Source organism: Thalassophryne amazonica, chromosome 19 (assembly GCF_902500255.1).
Source record: "Thalassophryne amazonica chromosome 19, fThaAma1.1, whole genome shotgun sequence".
In the NCBI taxonomy this organism is placed as follows: domain Eukaryota; kingdom Metazoa; phylum Chordata; class Actinopteri; order Batrachoidiformes; family Batrachoididae; genus Thalassophryne; species Thalassophryne amazonica.
In genome coordinates this window covers 58101489-58120459 of record NC_047121.1, presented here as the reverse complement: position 1 = coordinate 58120459, position 18971 = coordinate 58101489, and the positions used below count along the sequence as shown (strand labels likewise).

The 18971-nt window shown below is 43.9% G+C and overlaps 1 protein-coding gene across 1 annotated transcript in view; it reads left to right on the top strand.

Moving 5' to 3' along the window:
- Positions 1–18971, top strand: part of ralgapa1 (Ral GTPase activating protein catalytic subunit alpha 1) — a 119489-nt gene that overhangs the window by 95131 nt on the left and 5387 nt on the right. Inside the window, 1 exon segment of the mRNA XM_034195050.1 lies at positions 17570–17694. Coding sequence (XP_034050941.1) covers positions 17570–17694 — 125 coding nt within the window.

Genomic DNA, 18971 nt, shown 5'->3' with positions numbered 1-18971 from the left:
CTAAAGGACATTACAGCACTCTTCTTGGGGTTGTACAGTACACAGTGGTTATCAACAAACAGCTCACTAACAGTTTGTAATTTCCATGATAAGAAATTAACGCATATCCAGATGCCATCTTCCAAAAATGCATTAACGCATATCCAGATGTCATCTTCAAAAACAAGAGTGTCATGTGGATAACAGGTTTGAGAAGCTAAAACTGGAGCAGTATTTTTTAAATAAATGATCAATTAAATCTCAGATGGTTTCTGTGACTGTTAGAAACAGAATAGTTTTTTCCAACATGTATTTGAAGGCTCTGGTAATCATCTCAGAATTACTTTATCTTTATTTTTTTATTTTTTTTTCAGTTCTCTGAATGGTAGCAGGGATGTGATACAAACACTTTATTTTCTAAATGTAGAAGAAGCAGAGACGGGAGGTTAGGTTCGAGTCTGGTAAAATGCAGGGTTTGGATGTGGCCGCGGACAGGAGGCTTTAATACCTTCCGTGGGGCTGGAGTCAAAAACTGGTTATCTTTGTGGGATATGCCATCAGGGTTCCTGGCACAGGTCTGAGTGCCCATCGAGTGCTGGTGTGTGTGTGTGTGTGTGGGGGGGGGGGGGGGGGGGGGGGGGGTGTTTGGCGGCACGGAGGCTGGGGTTAGCATATGGCTGGATGTGATAGCAGTGTTGTTTGTGTGTTGCCGTGTCTCCTTTACACTGTGTTCTCAGTGAAATGATGGCAGCTGTGCTCAGCGGCGTTATCCCCTATATTCACCTGTTGGCGGGGTGGCCTGCCCGCCGCCACTGTGCCAGATCCCACAGTAGATCCTATTGTCGCGGTGAGACCACAGCCCGCTGCTCCTCACAGAAAGGTGACCATCTGAAGATGTTTGACACTCTGACAGGGGGTCATGTTGCCCATAAGACCTCTGGATGCCAAAAACTGTTGAGTTTGGTTTCGAACACCAAAACAAGATGGAAAACGGCGCCGATTGTTCTGAATTTAACTGCTCCTCTGAGGCTTCCTTCTTCAGCTCTGTCTCTCCTACAAACAAACATGTATTTTGTAATGACTCTGATCTCCTGCTTTGGACCAGGAACAGTTTTGGCTTTGGGCTGACAGACAGAAGTCGTCAATGGTCGAACCCCTGACTCGTCACTCATAAAATAATCCACCAAGTCCTTATTAGCACATGACAGCATTTTACTTATAAAGGCTTTGTGTGTGTGTGTGTATGTGTGTCATGTTACTTTACTCTGAAGTCTTTGTTTTCTTCTATATCTCAAGATCTATTGATCCACCTCAGAACCATTGAGAACTTCGGGTCTGATCCTGACCACAAATCATTACATTGTTAGTGGAGCTACAAAAGAAGGTGGAGCCACAGACTCCTGTCCAAAGGTCTGATGTTAAAATTGTTAGATTGGGAAAGTTAATAAAACCGATTCTGTTACTTTTTTGAACTTTGGCTGAAATAATGGCAGACACAAGAAAAATTTGTTATACTTTTATCAGTATTGAAAAATGACTTGGTCATCTTCATTCACACATTAGTGGGTTTGATTACTGCCTCAGTGTCCTTGAGCAAGATACTAAGGCACATCAAGCTCACACAGAAGTAAAGAAAAATTGCAGAGAAAGAACATACATGAGCTGATCAATCTTAAATATGGTCACAGACAAAAAAAATGTTTTGTCTTTCGGCTGCCCCCAGAGCCATTACAGAACTACAGTGGGATTTGGCACAAGTTTTACACCAGATGCCTTTCCTGACGCAACTCCAGTCTTACCTGGAGAAACGTGCACAGACCCTGGTCTCCGTAAAAGGTCTCACATTTCAAGAACTAACCAGGACCCACCCTGCTTAAGGCCCAGTCACACGCATACGGCGATAGCTGAATCAATCAATCAATTCAATCAATCAATTTTTTTATATAGCGCCAAATCACAACAAACAGTTGCCCCAAGGCGCTTTATATTGTAAGGCAAGGCCATACAATAATTATGTAAAACCCCAACGGTCAAAACGACCCCCTGTGAGCAAGCACTTGGCTACAGTGGGAAGGAAAAACTCCCTTTTAACAGGAAGAAACCTCCAGCAGAACCAGGCTCAGGGAGGGGCAGTCTTCTGCTGGGACTGGTTGGGGCTGAGGGAGAGAACCAGGAAAAAGACATGCTGTGGAGGGGAGCAGAGATCGATCACTAATGATTAAATGCAGAGTGGTGCATACAGAGCAAAAAGAGAAAGAAACAATGCATCATGGGAACCCCCCAGCAGTCTACGTCTATAGCAGCATAACTAAGGGATGGTTTAGGGTCACCTGATCCAGCCCTAACTATAAGCTTTAGCAAAAAGGAAAGTTTTAAGCCTAATCTTAAAAGTAGAGAGGGTGTCTGTCTCCCTGATCTGAATTGGGAGCTGGTTCCGCAGGAGAGGAGCCTGAAAGCTGAAGGCTCTGCCTCCCATTCTACTCTTACAAACCCTAGGAACTACAAGTAAGCCTACATTCTTGCCAGTATTGTTTCTGTATGACAACATTGCTTTTCATGCCACACATGGATGAGTCACATCCAGCTTGTCGGATCTTTAGTTATTGATCCGTTCAGACATCATCAATGTTCGTGCAAGATGTCGGACTTGGGAGGTTGAACGAAGTTGGATGACAATCAAATGGATGCTGACGGTACAGGAACTACGCAAACGATGAGGAATCGTCAAGACAGAAAGCAAAACAGTTTACGGACGAATTGAAGTTGTCGGGATTCGTTCACATTTTTCAACAGTTTGAAAATTCTGACGAAGCAGCAGCTACAAGAACAAAGCTGGACGACGGTTAAACGATGTCTCCGAAAGTCAGCGCAAGTCCAGATTTCTTGTTTCGTTTTGCCTTCGGTGTCCTTTGTTAGTGCCGTGTGACCGGGGCTTTAGCTTCTGAGATCTGACAGGATCAGGTGCACACAGAGCAGCTGCAGTCGCAGACAGACTTAATAATTAAAAATAAATACATTTGGACACAACACTTGAGTTAAAGTTAAGCATTGACCAGTATGTGGTATAATCATTTATAGCTTTGTCCTCATGCTTTGTATTGTAATTGGTTCTGGATCGATGAGGTTTTGGACTGGTTCCTGTCTGAGGGTTTGTTTTTAGTCTGTTGAGGTTTGAGAAATCTCACTGAAGGATAACTGAGGCATCAAAACCCACAATGACACAAAAGTCTCTTTGCTAATTCTAGCTCCACTGAAAGCAGAGAGCCTGTTTTTTAAAGTTGCACTGTTTATGGTCCTCAGCGGGTCGTCTGACTCGGCGGTGTGCAGGCGGTGATGCCGCCAGCACTTCTGAGCCCGACCTGATCATTGCCTCATTTAGAAAAATGACAAAAGCACAAATTGCTGCCTGGTGAAGGATTAGTTTTGATATGACTCATGTCCCTTCATGTTCTGGAGCAATTTGAAGAGCATACGGTCCATATAATGGATGCATGTTTGTGTGCGTGCACAAATGTAGCTCTGCGGTCAGGTCTGTGCAGACACATGAGCCAGCTCCATCAGCGCACTGATGACAGCAGACCCCCCTCTGGCTGGTAAACCGTTTAATGTGTGAATGTGGCAAGCTGTTTAAGATTCAGACGGACACACATATATCTGTCTCAGGAGCTGCACAGACGCGACCCCATGTGGCGTCACCTGACATGCACATAAGAAAACGTTACTTTAACAGTTACTTTTATGAGCTGCTTTAACACCTGAGTAACGTACAACTCTTTGATGTTCTAATACTTGTAATTGTGAAAATAATCTTTTAGGTTGGCTCTGAGATCAGACTATTAGCAGGAGTAAAGAGGTTGTGGAGGAACTGTAGCTCAGAAGGTGGAGTGAGTTGTTGTTTTGAGTCCTGGTTACTACATCGTATTGAAGCGAATATGAGGCGTTTCTGTGCAACACTTCCAAACTGGATTATAGAATGGCAGAGTCCACTTCCACAGTGTGTTCAGGCAGCAGTATGCATGATGTTACAAGTTCTGTTTTCTTTGTGTGCATCCTTCAAAATTGTGACATGGCCAGTTCCAGCAGGGGGCAGTACAACAGAGAGCAGTGAAAGGAAGTATAATGAAGAAGCAAAACCAAAATAATTGAAAGTTCTGATGGGGAAAATGTGAATGTTTTGGATTAGATCAGAAAGCCGGTACTGGGGCTTGCTCTCTTGCTCTCTTTCCATCCTCTTTCTCCTCTTCTCCTTGGTGTTTATTTTTTCGAAGACTTCATTTCCGTTTGGATCATGGCTTGCCAGCTGGCTCAGTCCCTCATATTTTTCCCAGTCTTATGATCAATGGGGCAGCTCTTAAGGTTGTGCTTCAGGAGGTCCTTGTCGTGTTTCTTCCGCTCTCCTCTTGACTGTTTCCTTCCCTCAGCTGGGAGCAGAAGATCTGTTTGCGAAGTCAGATGTCATCCATCCTAACAACATGACACACATGGTGAAGCTGGTTCTTGTTGATGACATGCTCAGTGTTCTGGAGCTTGGCTTCAGCCTGGACACTGATGCTGGTATGGTAGTCTTGAATGAATGAATGAATGAATTTATTTGGTACACATGGATTTTTCAATTCAATTTATTTTCCTTTATATAGCGCCAAATCACAACAGAGTTGCCTCAAGGCGCTTCACACAGGTAAAACAAAGAGTGTGTAACTATCAGGATTGCGATCCAAAAAAAAAAAATCAACAAAACATACAAAGAAAAAAATAAAATAATCCCAACAGTGCACCCATGCGGTCTTCCCACTGGATGCAGAGGATACTCAAGCCCCTTTCACATCAGGCCAACGTAGAGTTGCGTAATGCAGCGTACCGACTACGCTAAGCTTATGCTTAAGCTTTTTTGTTTTTTTTTACCGGTACATACCGGCATTGCTCAATTTTATTCATCCCGCTGGACTCTGCTGAACTTTGCTGGCAATGAAGCTTCAAAATGACAGAAGAAGAAGAGGTGGGCCAAAATCACAGAAGAACAACAGGCGGGCCAAAGCTTCCCTCCGCGCGCAACATACGCAACCATTCCTGCGTAATAGATACACAGCACAATGCAACTCTACGCAGGCCTGGTGTGAAAGGGGCTTCAGGCTTCATTGACGGAATGGCTCAAGGGTCTTTAGATGGGTCTTAGATCCATACAGCAGGATTGGTTTGATGACAACTTTGTACACAAAGATTTTTGCCTCATGTCAAAGGTCTCTGTTGTTGGAAGCATGAGGGTGAAGCCGACCAAAGGCAGTTTCTGCATACTTGAGTCAATATTGGATCTTGTTGTCTGGTGACATGTTCTGCAGAACCTGTCAATGTAGTTTCACAGCTGGACACTTTGGATTGACCGTGTTGAGTAGAGGCTGGTACAGGACTCGTGTCTTCAGGTTGATGTGAAGACGAAGCTTGGTGTCAGTTTCATCGAAGGTTTCAAGGATTTTCTGAAGACCTTCTTCCATATAGGATGACACGCTGTCGTCGTCAGCATACTGGAAGTCCAGGAATGAGGTGGTGATTGTCTTCTTGGCTCTCATTCAGCTCAGGTTGAAGAGCTTTCCATTTGTTCTCTACCCAGTGTCATTTAATGATGGCACCTTGTGCTTTATCAGGTAGAGGATTGTTGCCACAAAGATGATGAACATTGAAGGCTTTAGTTTTTGTGCCATTTACCAGAACTGTGGCGAACATGTCATCATGGAGAAGCCTCTTGATCTTGATTAATTTTTCTGGACAGTCTGTTTTGGTCAGGCTCTTCCACAGAAGTGGGCATAACACACTGTTGAACACCTTTGTCAAGTCAGTGAAGGCAAGGTCCAGTGGTTGGTGTTGCTTTTGACACTTTTCTTGCAATTGGTTGACAGTGAATGTCATGTCTTATTGTCCTTCTTGATGGTTCGAAGCCATTCTGGGTTTGAGGAACGATGTTTTCCACTAGTGGTCTCAGACAGTTGTTGACAATCAGTGCAAGAACCGTTCCTGCAGTAGATAGCAAGGTGATTTTGTGATGGTTTCCGCAGCCTGCTTGTAGATGGTGACAACCAGCAAGACTTTCTGGTCTGTGGGCATTTTTTCGTAAGTCGATTTTGATGATGCGTTGGTGCAGTTGGTGTTGGAGAGACAGATCTCCTTCTTTAAAAACCTCAATGGGAATGTTTTCTTCCCTGGGTGCTTTCTTGTTTTTCATGCCTTTAAGGGAAATGAGAGTCTCTTCAAGAGTTAGGTTTTGGCTGAATTCTTCAATGTCTTGTGTTGGTAAATAGCTGAGCACTTCCTCCTCCTTAGCAATTGGGTTGGTGTTCAAGAGGTCTTCAAAGTGTTCTTTCCATCGAGCACTGATGTTATCTTTGGTCTTTAGCAGGTTCAGGCCATCCTTGCCTTGAAGAGGTGCTTGTCTTTTGGTGGAGGAGCCATAGATTACTTTGGTGGCATTAAAAAAAGTCATTTCTGCCAGCAATGACTTGGATTTCAGCACACCTGTTGATCCACCATTAATTTTTCATTTTGTAGAGCTTCTTTACTTTTTTGGAGACGAGACATTTTCTCTCGTGAGGTTGAGGAAAACTTAACTTTGTTGGTGGACCTGGTCATTCTTATCAAACCAGTGCTGGTGCTTCCTTTTCTGGTGTCTGCATGTTTCTTGGCAGGCTGTTGTTATGGCTGTCTTGAGCTTCTCCCAATGTTTAGGAGCCTGGACTGAGTACTTTGTGGGGTATTCTCTCATCATTTCCACAATTATTTTATATAGGTCTTTTTATGTCTTTACGAGAATCCTTTAAACATGCAAACAGCAAATTGGAAAATGCAATAAATTTATTTGCTTGTGACCCGACAATGTGTCGGTGAGTGTTGAACAGTTAAACTGTGATTAAGTTTGAATTTGGACTCGGAGGCAGCAGGAGTGGCTGTTCGTCTGTCACCTCGGATATTGTGAGGATTCATATCTGTGCTCGCAGGGCGAGTATCTGCTTTTACAGCCTGCAGATAAGAACCAAATCCATCTCGCTTTAATCGCACAATTATGATTATGTGCACCAACACCCACACAGTGCACGCTGCTCCTCACTCTGTGTAATTGCACTGGCAGCTTTAGGGCCCCCCGGTAGTGATGGGTGTGTGTGTGTGTGTGTGTGTGTGTGTGTGTGTGTGTGTGTGTGTGTGTGTGTGTGTGTGTGTGTGTGTGTGTGTGTGTGTGTGTGTGTGTGTGTGTGTGTGTGTGTGTGAGAGAGAGAGGGGCCAATTAGTGTATCTCATCTGTTTTTTATCCTTCTTTGTGCTCCAGGTTAAAGAGCAGATGAATCGACCTGAACGTGATTGTGAGCATGTGCGCTTTCTGTGCACTGCCCCCCCCCCCCCCCCCCCCCAACAATAAGCCGTGCATTAGATCTGCCGGTCTGAGTCCTCGTCTTTGGCGTATGTGGACACACATAATGAAATCACACAGCCTCCATATCAGCGCCATCACACGGAGATATAAGGCCATTAGCGTGTTCCTTTGGGCCTGAACACACGCAGGTTTATCATTACACACTATAAAGCTTTTCCAATCCTATTATCCCTCTGATGTCCTCCTCTCTGTTGTGTCTGCCAGAGCCCGAGGTGGAGACGCCCGGGAGCTCGCCTGTCAGAGACACAAAACCCGCTGCTATCCGCTGACCTCAAACAGCCCGCTATATGCTTTTGTTTGTTTCTTACTTTTGGTTTTAGTGCAGAACTTTAGGACAGATCCACCGCACAGACGAGGATTTTATAAACGTGGTAAAAATGTCCAAGCCATCACGGAACACATGAAGTGTGATACTATGAAGGTAAATAAATGAATAAAACGGTTTTCCCGCTGTTGGATGCTGTGTGTCATGCGTGTGAACGTGTCTGCGAGGTTTCTGTGAATGTTAAAAGGTGAAAGGTTACAGCTCTGTTTCTCTCCTGCTGCACACAAACCATTCGCTGTTGTACATCACCGTAAAGTCACTGTCACATGGTGCGATGATGTCAGATGTGATTCGCGACATTTCCATCGAAACATAACTTTAACCCTCTGTGGTCCGAGGGCATTTTTTAGACAATTCACTCACCTGGCATAAATGTTTTATTATTGTTGTTAACAGCTCTCCCACAATCAAGTTTTATGTCTCTTTTTTTCAGGACAACCTGTGCTTTCAAAATATATATGTTTTTGTTGTGTTTTATAAGTGAAATAAAGGTTTAGAATCAAAAATAGGCAAGGAAAAAATAAAGCGAAAAATAATTTTCCACACACATTTATTCAAAACACACAGCAGACTATAATAAACAACTGTTTTGACACTTTATAACGGTAATTTGAGGTCTTGTGTGAAAGACTGTACAACAAAAAGGTTCAAACAGTAAACACAAATGCACATTTTGAACAATATATACAAAATGGTCTATGCGTTTTGTTGTCCATTGATATGGTAAACAGTGCTTATGCAGAGAAAGCACCAGAGCTATCCAGTAACATTCACATGCAAACTAGTGGAGCAATCCTGATAGTTACACACTCTTTGTTTGAGCATGTGAAATTGTCATCAGAGGCTCTCTGTGTGCTCCTGCTTTCACTGATTGCTGTGTGTAATGGCACAGGGCACACTGAGTATGTACTAATAGTATGTACTCATTGAAGCACCCAGGGGGGTATTCAAACGGGCCAACTAGTAACATATCACTCCTGAAAACGATCTTTGGCTTTTCACGTGAGGTAAATTTGCCCTACGATTGGATTTTGGAAAACCATGTGACGGTGAACCAATTCCGATTGGACACTCACATTGCGCACGTAATCACACAGTTTCTATGAGGAGTACAGATATGGCCGATGGCTGGCTTGAAAGTCAGCAAAAAAAAAAGTAAGTTTCTATCTCGTATCATTAAAAAGTTATTTATAATTTAGTAAGGCTTGGTCTTAGCTGTCGTATACAACGGCATCGGCCCCAGAGGGTATCTGGTTCAGTACTTTAGCGTGACGCCTCACATTCACACATGGATGTTAGCGTGCTGTCCCACACGCCACTCAGCTGCACACTGGGGATTACTTGCTCGATAGCACATGAGTGATTTTCCTGTCTGATTGGGAATTGAACCTATGACATAATGGTCACAAGCATGCTTCTCTCAGCTTTAGGCCTCATTGATCACAGCAGGACCAGAACCTGATGGGATTTAGACCCTCACACGTATATTTAGACTGGGTTCACACGATGTGTCCACACACATGCGGCAGTGGCGGATAGCTCCGCCTCCTGAGGTGCTAACAAGCCTTTCTCCTCCTCCGCCTGTCAGCCTGAAGTGATCGCAGGAGTCTGTTTGCACAAAGAGGCACTGCAGGACAGAAGAGAGGAGAAAAGGAGAGGGAGTGTAGTGAGTGAGAGAGAGGAGCCGGCACAAACACTTCACTCTTTTCAGCTACACCAAGAAAATGAGTTTCTGACTCTACACAAAAGAGGCTTTTTATTCTCCGTCCTCTTTCTTTCTCCCGTCTGCTTTCTGCTTTTTCTCCCTCTTTCAGCCCTGTAATTTTCCCTTTTTCTTTCTCTCAGAAAGGACGTATTTTTCTGCTAATGACTTAATAAGAGCAGCCGGTTTCAATAGATGTTAGTGATGACTGCCATTTGGACGCAGGATGAGACCTCTAAATGCATGTTGACTCAAAAAGTTAGGAAACGGTCCCGTGTCTCTGTGGGAAGGGCCACTGTCACGTCTCAGAAATTAAAAAAGATGATTTTTTTTTTTTTAAAGCTGTCATTTCTCAGTCCTTGCCAGTGTCAGCGGGATCAGAGTCCAGACTTAGATTCTAGACATTTTTCCAACATTCTGTGATAGAATCATTTTCTACATTATAATCTCCCTTCAAGTGTCTGTCTCACTCTATCTCTGTCTCTTTTTGTCTCTCCCTCCATCTATCCCTATTTTTGTCTTTCTTTCTCTTTTTGTCTCTATCTGTCCGTCTCCTGAATCATCTCTCTCCCACTGTCCTTGTCTTGCAGTCTCTTTTTGTCTCCATTTGTCCCCGTCTCTGTCTCTTTCTCTCCCTCCCTTGGTCCCTGTCTCTTTGTCTCTCCCTCCATCCCTCTGTACTCCTTTCTGCCTCTGTTTCACTCTCTGTGTCTATGAAGGATGGTGCAGTCTGTTTGGATCCCGGTGCATAGACGAGTGTATGACCCTCAAAGATCTTCCAGCTGACTCAATCAATCAATCAATCAATTTTTTTATATAGCGCCAAATCACAACAAACAGTTGCCCCAAGGCGCTTTATATTGTAAGGCAAGGCCATACAATAATTATGTAAAACCCCAACGGTCAAAACGACCCCCTGTGAGCAAGCACTTGGCTACAGTGGGAAGGAAAAACTCCCTTTTAACAGGAAGAAACCTCCAGCAGAACCAGGCTCAGGGAGGGGCAGTCTTCTGCTGGGACTGGTTGGGGCTGAGGGAGAGAACCAGGAAAAAGACATGCTGTGGAGGGGAGCAGAGATCGATCACTAATGATTAAATGCAGAGTGGTGCATACAGAGCAAAAAGAGAAAGAAACAGTGCATCATGGGAACCCCCCAGCAGTCTACGTCTATAGCAGCATAACTAAGGGATGGTTTAGGGTCACCTGATCCAGCCCTAACTATAAGCTTTAGCAAAAAGGAAAGTTTTAAGCCTAATCTTAAAAGTAGAGAGGGTGTCTGTCTCCCTGATCTGAATTGGGAGCTGGTTCCGCAGGAGAGGAGCCTGAAAGCTGAAGGCTCTGCCTCCCATTCTACTCTTACAAACCCTAGGAACTACAAGTAAGCCTGCAGTCTGAGAGCGAAGCGCTCTATTGGGGTGATATGGTACTACGAGGTCCCTAAGATAAGATGGGACCTGATTATTCAAAACCTTATAAGTAAGAAGAAGAATTTTAAATTCTATTCTAGAATTAACAGGAAGCCAATGAAGAGAGGCCAATATGGGTGAGATATGCTCTCTCCTTCTAGTCCCCGTCAGTACTCTAGCTGCAGCATTTTGAATTAACTGAAGGCTTTTTAGGGAACTTTTAGGACAACCTGATAATAATGAATTACAATAGTCCAGCCTAGAGGAAATAAATGCATGAATTAGTTTTTCAGCATCACTCTGAGACAAGACCTTTCTGATTTTAGAGATATTGCGTAAATGCAAAAAAGCAGTCCTACATATTTGTTTAATATGCGCTTTGAATGACATATCCTGATCAAAAATGACTCCAAGATTTCTCACAGTATTACTAGAGGTCAGGGTAATGCCATCCAGAGTAAGGATCTGGTTAGACACCATGTTTCTAAGATTTGTGGGGCCAAGTACAATAACTTCAGATTTATCTGAGTTTAAAAGCAGGAAATTAGAGGTCATCCATGTCTTTATGTCTGTAAGACAATCCTGCAGTTAGCTAATTGGTGTGTGTCCTCTGGCTTCATGGATAGATAAAGCTGGGTATCATCTGCGTAACAATGAAAAGTTAAGCAATACCGTCTAATAATACTGCCTAAGGGAAGCATGTATAAAGTGAATAAAATTGGTCCTAGCACAGAACCTTGTGGAACTCCATAATTAACTTTAGTCTGTGAAGAGGATTCCCCATTTACATGAACAAATTGTAATCTATTAGACAAATATGATTCAAACCACCGCAGCGCAGTGCCTTTAATACCTATGGCATGCTCTAATCTCTGTAATAAAATTTTATGGTCAACAGTATCAAAAGCAGCACTGAGGTCTAACAGAACAAGCACAGAGATGAGTCCACTGTCCGAGGCCATAAGAAGATCATTTGTAACCTTCACTAATGCTGTTTCTGTACTATGATGAATTCTAAAACCTGACTGAAACTCTTCAAATAGACCATTCCTCTGCAGATGATCAGTTAGCTGTTTTACAACTACCCTTTCAAGAATTTTTGAGAGAAAAGGAAGGTTGGAGATTGGCCTATAATTAGCTAAGATAGCTGGGTCAAGTGATGGCTTTTTAAGTAATGGTTTAATTACTGCCACCTTAAAAGCCTGTGGTACATAGCCAACTAACAAAGATAGATTGATCATATTTAAGATCGAAGCATTAAATAATGGTAGGGCTTCCTTGAGCAGCCTGGTAGGAATGGGGTCTAATAAACATGTTGATGGTTTGGATGAAGTAACTAATGAAAATAACTCAGACAGAACAATCGGAGAACCTGCAATGTCTCGGCCCTTTATGGCCGAGACATTGCAGGTTTTCCTTGCTACCAATCACCTTCACAGGTGATTTCATTAATGTTCAGGTTTCTCAGCAGGTGATTTCATTGATGACCAGGTGTTTATGTGCAGGAGAGAAGCTCATCAGCAACCCACCTGGTGAGGGGATTGGTTGCAAGGAAAACCTGCAGTGTCTCGATCCTCGTTGCCCACCCCTGGTCTAGGGTCTTGATAAGCAACCACCCAGTCAGACAGACAGTCCATCCCCACTTCTCCAAAGTAATCTATCTGCTGCAGTCAGGTGAAATATGGGTGTGTCCTTGGCCAGGTCGAGATGTGGGCATGTCCTTGGCCCGGTGGAAACATGGGAGTGTCTGTGACTTTCTCCAGCTGCTCGGGTCCTCAGCACTGAGACACCTGCGTGCTGGGTCATGTCCAGAGAAACACACCACATTGACAGAATGTGGTAGCTGATGTTCCCTAACATTGTCAGTGATTCTCCTCATCTGAGTCATCTGAGTAAGTAACCGTTCATTTGACACTAAGTCATTCCAGCAAGAATTGGGGCCTCATGTACAAAGACTTGTGTGGATTTCCTACAGAAACATGGCATATGCTAAAACCCAAAAACTGGCGTAAGCACAAAAATATCCAGATGTATCAAAGGGTGCATAGGCATGGATCCAAACATGTTCTGTTTGTACAGCCCACTGAATTTGGAATTGAGCACTCATGCACACGCACCAAACTCTGCCCTGGTCACGCCCCATTTAAATATGCAAATTCATATAAATAGGCCCTAGAGCTGGGATTCGCCACACCGTCACATCAGACAACATGAATACAGAAAAGAATGTATACCGAGTGTGTGCACTAGATGACTGGAAATTATATGGAGACACGCAGGAATAGTTTATTTGGTACCCTGTTAAATGGAATAATCATGAAACTACAAAAATGTTCGCATGTGTAAGGCCATAACGCTGTCTGCTCAGAACAGCTCACACACACTGAACTTAAAAAACGCGAGGTGTGCCGCCACTGACCGTGTGTGACATTCACAACTTTACACATGCATTTATTGACAAATACTGAACACAGGAAGGCAATCAATTAAGCTCTGCAGTTCTAGTCTCACCATCAAGAAAAAGAAAACGCATTGATAATAACAAACAACATATCTGAATGCAGACATGCTCAAATGTGCCCATGCTGGTTTTCGTTCGGAACAATTACATAAATACACTATTTACACAGAAAGAAGCACCGTGCCAGCCTTCAAAAACATGCTTATTTAGGGTCTGCCCCTTTCTCTGCCCCTGACCAAGGCAGCATCTGTACATCTGGAGTTGGTCCCTGGGTGCCGGGCTGTGGCTGCACACTGCTCCTAGTGTTTGGATTGTGTCTAATTGTAATTAGGATGGGTTAAATGCAGAGGACAATTTCATTGTATGTATGTGTATGTACAATGACAATAAAGACTATTCTTTTCAGTCTGCATTTGCAAATCACATATGATGTGAACATTGATGGAATGAAATTGTTTCCTATTTAAAAAAAAAAAAACAAATTCATCAAGTGATGGCACCTTTATATGTTCAGTTAATAGCTCCAAATTGCGCTTTAATGTTGGAATGTGATGTACCTGGATGACATTCAGATGATTGCGTTCCTCACAGCTGGCATGGCCCAGCTCAAGGTTGACTGGCACACTCCTGACTGATCAGCCAGCTCACGCTGGAATGCTCCTGTAGTCAGAAGGCCCATTGTGGTCAACACATTTGTGGGCACAGACAACCCCTGGCTCCTCACCGTATTGCGCTCTGGGCCGAGCGCAGTTGTGTGCGCAACTCTAGTAATGCTGGCCTTGGTAAACGAAATTAGTTTATGAGCCAATTATTGTCATTTGCAATTAAATCCTCGCATTTCCTGAATACACGCTGACCTCAGATTGCACCATTTGCAAGGTCCTCTAACAATGCTAATGCAGCATATAATTGCAAACACATGGGTGTGTTAATTGTTCATAAGTGTGTTCTTGATGTGCACATCACTCTGATGACTTCATGTTTTCACACTATTAACAGTGTCCCAGCATCACCTCCATGTGTCAGCAGTGGAAACGTGCATACGCCAGCCTGATGTTTTGCGTGATGCACCGCACGTTTCCATGGTCATTTCACTTTTGACATATCTGAACGTTAGCATGAAGATGTACGCCACATTTTTGTGCATACTCAACCTTTGTACATGAGGCCCCTGGAACCAAAAACATCCAGTCCTCACCTTAGCCTCGCTTCATGCTTTCGCAGCCATAAGATTTGAACCTTCATTGTGCTGCAAAGACATCAATTTATAAACCAATTGGTCAGTTAATAAGGAAGTGAAACATCAAAATATGGGAACAAAGGAGGGAAGAAAAATGGTAGAGTGGCAGCTGGAAAGAAGTGACTGAGAGAGATGTGTGTTTTCTTCAGCTTTTATTCACCCCAGAATCTCCACTACTTCCCGCACTGCAACTCCTCTCAGATGGAGCACCTCCTCCTGTGGATGACTTCTTATGTTCCATGGGGGTCATTCATTGTATCTGTGCCTGGAAGGCCACCTGCAAATTCCTGCTAAGCCATCTGATCGTGAAAACGAGCCGGATGTAAGCAGATGGCAGTCTGCTGAACGGTACAGGAAACGGCAACACGTCTGTGGTCAGAGTTTGGCAGACGTCTCCAAAAGGTGCCCGTCCACACGAGCCACCTCGGGGTTGGACCTGGATGCTGCTGTGCAGTGTACAATCCCTCAGTCCCCCCACCGGTTACCATGCTCCAAACACAAGGCCCTTGGTGCTCTGCTGTGGTTTTCTTTTTCCCAAGGTGAGAATCCAGATTGCTTTCCCACATCGCTGTCATGGAGCACCAAGATCTGAAGGTTTAATCACATGACTCCAGCAGCGGGTTTCACAGTGAATACCAGGTTTTCACATTCTGTCGGTCAACAGCAGAAAACTGTGAAACGGGAAAAGACAAACGCTGAGATCACGTCAACGCTCTGCACGGGTTGCTCACACACATCACAGCATTGTGCTGTTCATTCAGTTTCCTCCTCTCTCACTTCCTGTCACTCGCTGCAGGATCCTCACTGGTTCCTACATCGTTTCAAAAGTCTCACCTTCTATTCCTCCCTCAGCATTTCACATTAATTACACCTCCCCTCCCTTCTCATGTAAGTTAATCTGGCACATTGTTCCCAAAATAATCACGAGTTCAAATCTATAAATTGTGGAACATGATGAAAACTCATGTGGGTGAAAATTTTAAACGTTTTCTGTCTGTTGTGACAAAATTAATGAACTTTTAATTACATGTTCAGGAGTATTAAAACATTACCTTTGGATTTGTCATTTAATTGGACCCTTTTCAAAAATACCCAGAAATCATAAAGCTTAAAGTGTGGGGCTGCGTCCAGGTTTTGAGTCTATGTGGTTCTGGTGCTATGCTCCAGTCATTCACCTGGAGCACAGCACCAGATCTGTTTTCTTCTGAGCTTTCACTCTGCATATAAATTCATGTAACTCACACGAAACACATAATATAAATGTGTTCACTGACACCAGCATCATCACCTCCGTGCTCTGTCTTTATCCTGTGTGTGTGTGTGTGTGTTTGTCCTGTCTGTCTGTCTGTCTTTGTTTGTCCTGTCTGTCTGTCCCCTCTGTGCATCTGCTTGCCTGTCTCTGCTCGTCCTGTCTGTTTGTCTGTATGTCCTCTGTATTTTTGTCCTGTGAGTCTCTGTCCTGTCTGTATGTCCTCTGTATTTTTGTCCTGTGAGTCTCTGTCCTGTCTGTATTTTTGTCCTGTGAGTCTCTGTTTGTCCTGTCTGTATGTCCTCTGTATTTTTGTCCTGTGAGTCTCTGTCCTGTCTGTATGTTCTCTGTATTTTTGTCCTGTGAGTCTCTGTTTGTCCTGTCTGTATGTCCTCTGTATTTTTGTCCTGTGAGTCTGTCCTGTGTATTTTTGTCTGTCTGTCTGTCGATTTGTCCTGTTGGTTTCAGTTCTGGCTGTATTTGTCCTGTCTTTCTGTCTGTGTCCTGTCCGTCTGTGTGTCTGTGTTTGTCCTGTTTATAAGTCCTATATGGGTCCAGAAACACACAGACACATTGATGTGGACTCCTGGATTTCATAGTGGTTTTGTATGTCAGTGTTTTAATTTATGGGAAAATAAACTAGCGTAGCAAATCTCTGCTGCATATTAAGATTTGTAAATATTCTTGATGGTCTGAGTCTGTGACTTGTACTACAGTGACACTCATAGACTGAGACTCTAATGAAGCTCCTACACCATGTGTTAGACCACGTCATTGGCTGAGGCGTGACCTCTATCAGTGAACGTTTGTATGTACCTCTGCATGTGGTGGCTTTGGTCTGTGGCCCCGAAACAAACATGGAAGCAGTTTGCGATGTTTCTGGGTTCCTCAGGTGACTCCGATCAAACTGTAGTTCAGTTTGGGGTTTATGAATTGCAGTTCCTGTCTGTGGTTCCAGTGGAACTGGTGCGGTGCCTGACTGCTGTACTCACAGTTCCCACTTAAGGTTGTATGAGCAAAGGTTTTGTTTTTTTCTGGAAGCATTCTGAAGAGGGAAGGAGCAGCTTGGTCTGGTTCTGCAGTTTGTCATTGTGTCTTTGGTGCGTCCTGTTGTCCTCGGTGCCGCCGCGGTCTGTCGCGCCGCGTTAAAGCAGCCATATTGTTGTTGTTATGGTCGTCTCTAACCGGATCAGCGGCCATTAGACCTGAATCTGCTGCTCCGGAGGCCCATAGAGCACCTCCCTAACCCAATAGAAGACCCACGGGCGCTGTTCCAGCCGGCCCCGCCACTCGTAGGGAGCGCAGAGATTCATTGGTCTAATCCCATCACGTGCACGTGGGAGACGTGCGCTCTGCCTGTTGAAGGCTGCGTTTGGCTTTGATTATATTTTCAGGATTAAAGAGGGAGAAATGTCGCATCAACAAGGTTAGCTTGAATAAATGGACATTTGACGTCCTGGTCTCCATTTCAGCGTCTCTCAAAGGCCTTTCTTTGCTTTTTTCTTCATCTGAACATGTTATCTTCTGTGCATGTTGTTTTCATGATTGATTGTTCTGATGCATTAATTGGTTTTAATATCTTTCTCATTCACTCAGAATGTGGCTGTTATTAGGTTTTGGAATTTGTTCCCTCAGTCTGCTTTTTTAAATGATCCTTTTCATGTAACAGAACTAAAACTTTCCAGAACCTGATGATCTGGACCTTGAACACAAACACAGCAAAGCTTCTGCAAAAAATGCTTTGTTTTGTTATGTTTTGTTTTTTGGTGTTTGACCTTGATCTTTGACCTCAGCTACGAAGAACGGGCCCGGTATTTGGAAACCATCGTGCAGCATCACCAGGAGCCAACGACATTTGAGGATTATGCAGCTCGAGTGTATAGCCCCGCCCCCTGCACACACCTGCTCGCTGACACAGGTAAGAGCGTGCTCCTCTGTCTGAAACGTCCAGTAACCACACCCACAGCGATAGCTGTCAATCCCAGCTCCAGTCTGAGAAGATGTAAAGTTAAAACTGATGCTTCTGAACCCAGTTCTCAGGAACCACGTGGCCTGCACATAGTCAGTCTCTCTTTGTTCCACCCACACCTGACTGACTAGGTCTTGATTGGCAGAACACACCTGACTGGAATAGCTGGAGCTCTGGGTGGAACAAAGAACCAGGATTAAGGAACTGTGGTTTAAAGGTCCATTAGTACAGAGTCACTGATAAGTAACTAGTTTGGCAGAGCGAGTCGTCTCTCGTTAATAATCGGATGTTGTTTTTCCTCGCAGATGCTGAACTGATGAGGTTTCAGTCTGATTCTCATCATGATACAGGATCTGTTGTTTTTTTTGTTTTGTTTTTTTTTTTGTCCAGACAGCTCTGAGGACTTTGCTGACCCCTGATCAGCGTTGCAGTCTAATATATGATCCTCATACATGTTAATTACATTCAGCCAAACGATCTCTGTGATGTTCCACCTTTCCTGCTGTTGTAAACGAGCTTTTACTCACACTTAACGAGGTTACTTATAAATCACTCTAACATTTATAGCCACTCAGCCCTGTTTCCTCCATCAGAAGGTTACACTGTCCTCTGTTCCTGCTCCGGTAGGCAAAGGTTAGAGCAGACCTTTAACATGGCTTAGGGTTATACCAGACCTTTAACACATCTTAGAGTTGGGCTAAAGCTTTAGCACAGCTTAGGGTTAGACCACACCTTTAACACGGCTTAGGGTTAGGCCACACCTTTACCACGGCTTAGGGTTAGGCCACACCTTTACCACGGCTTAGGGTTAGGTCACACCTTTACCACGGCTTAGGGTTAGGTCACACCTTTACCACATCTTAGGGTTAGGTCACACCTTTAACACGGCTTAGGGTTAGGTCACACCTTTAACACGGCTTAGGGTTAGGCCACACCTTTACCACGTCTTAGGGTTAGGCCACACCTTTACCACGTCTTAGGGTTAGGCCACACCTTTACCACGGCTTAGGGTTAGGCCACACCTTTAACACGGCTTAGGGTTAGGCCACACCTTAACACGCTTAGGGTTAGGCCAAATCATGTTTCAGTGGGGTTTTTTTTTCTCATTCATTTATTGTGTGATAAAATGTTACAAACCTTTAATGATTCGACTCTTCCCTTGAGACAACTAAGCGACTCAGAGTCCCAGTAAATTATCCGGTTAGTCCACTGGAATATATTAAGCT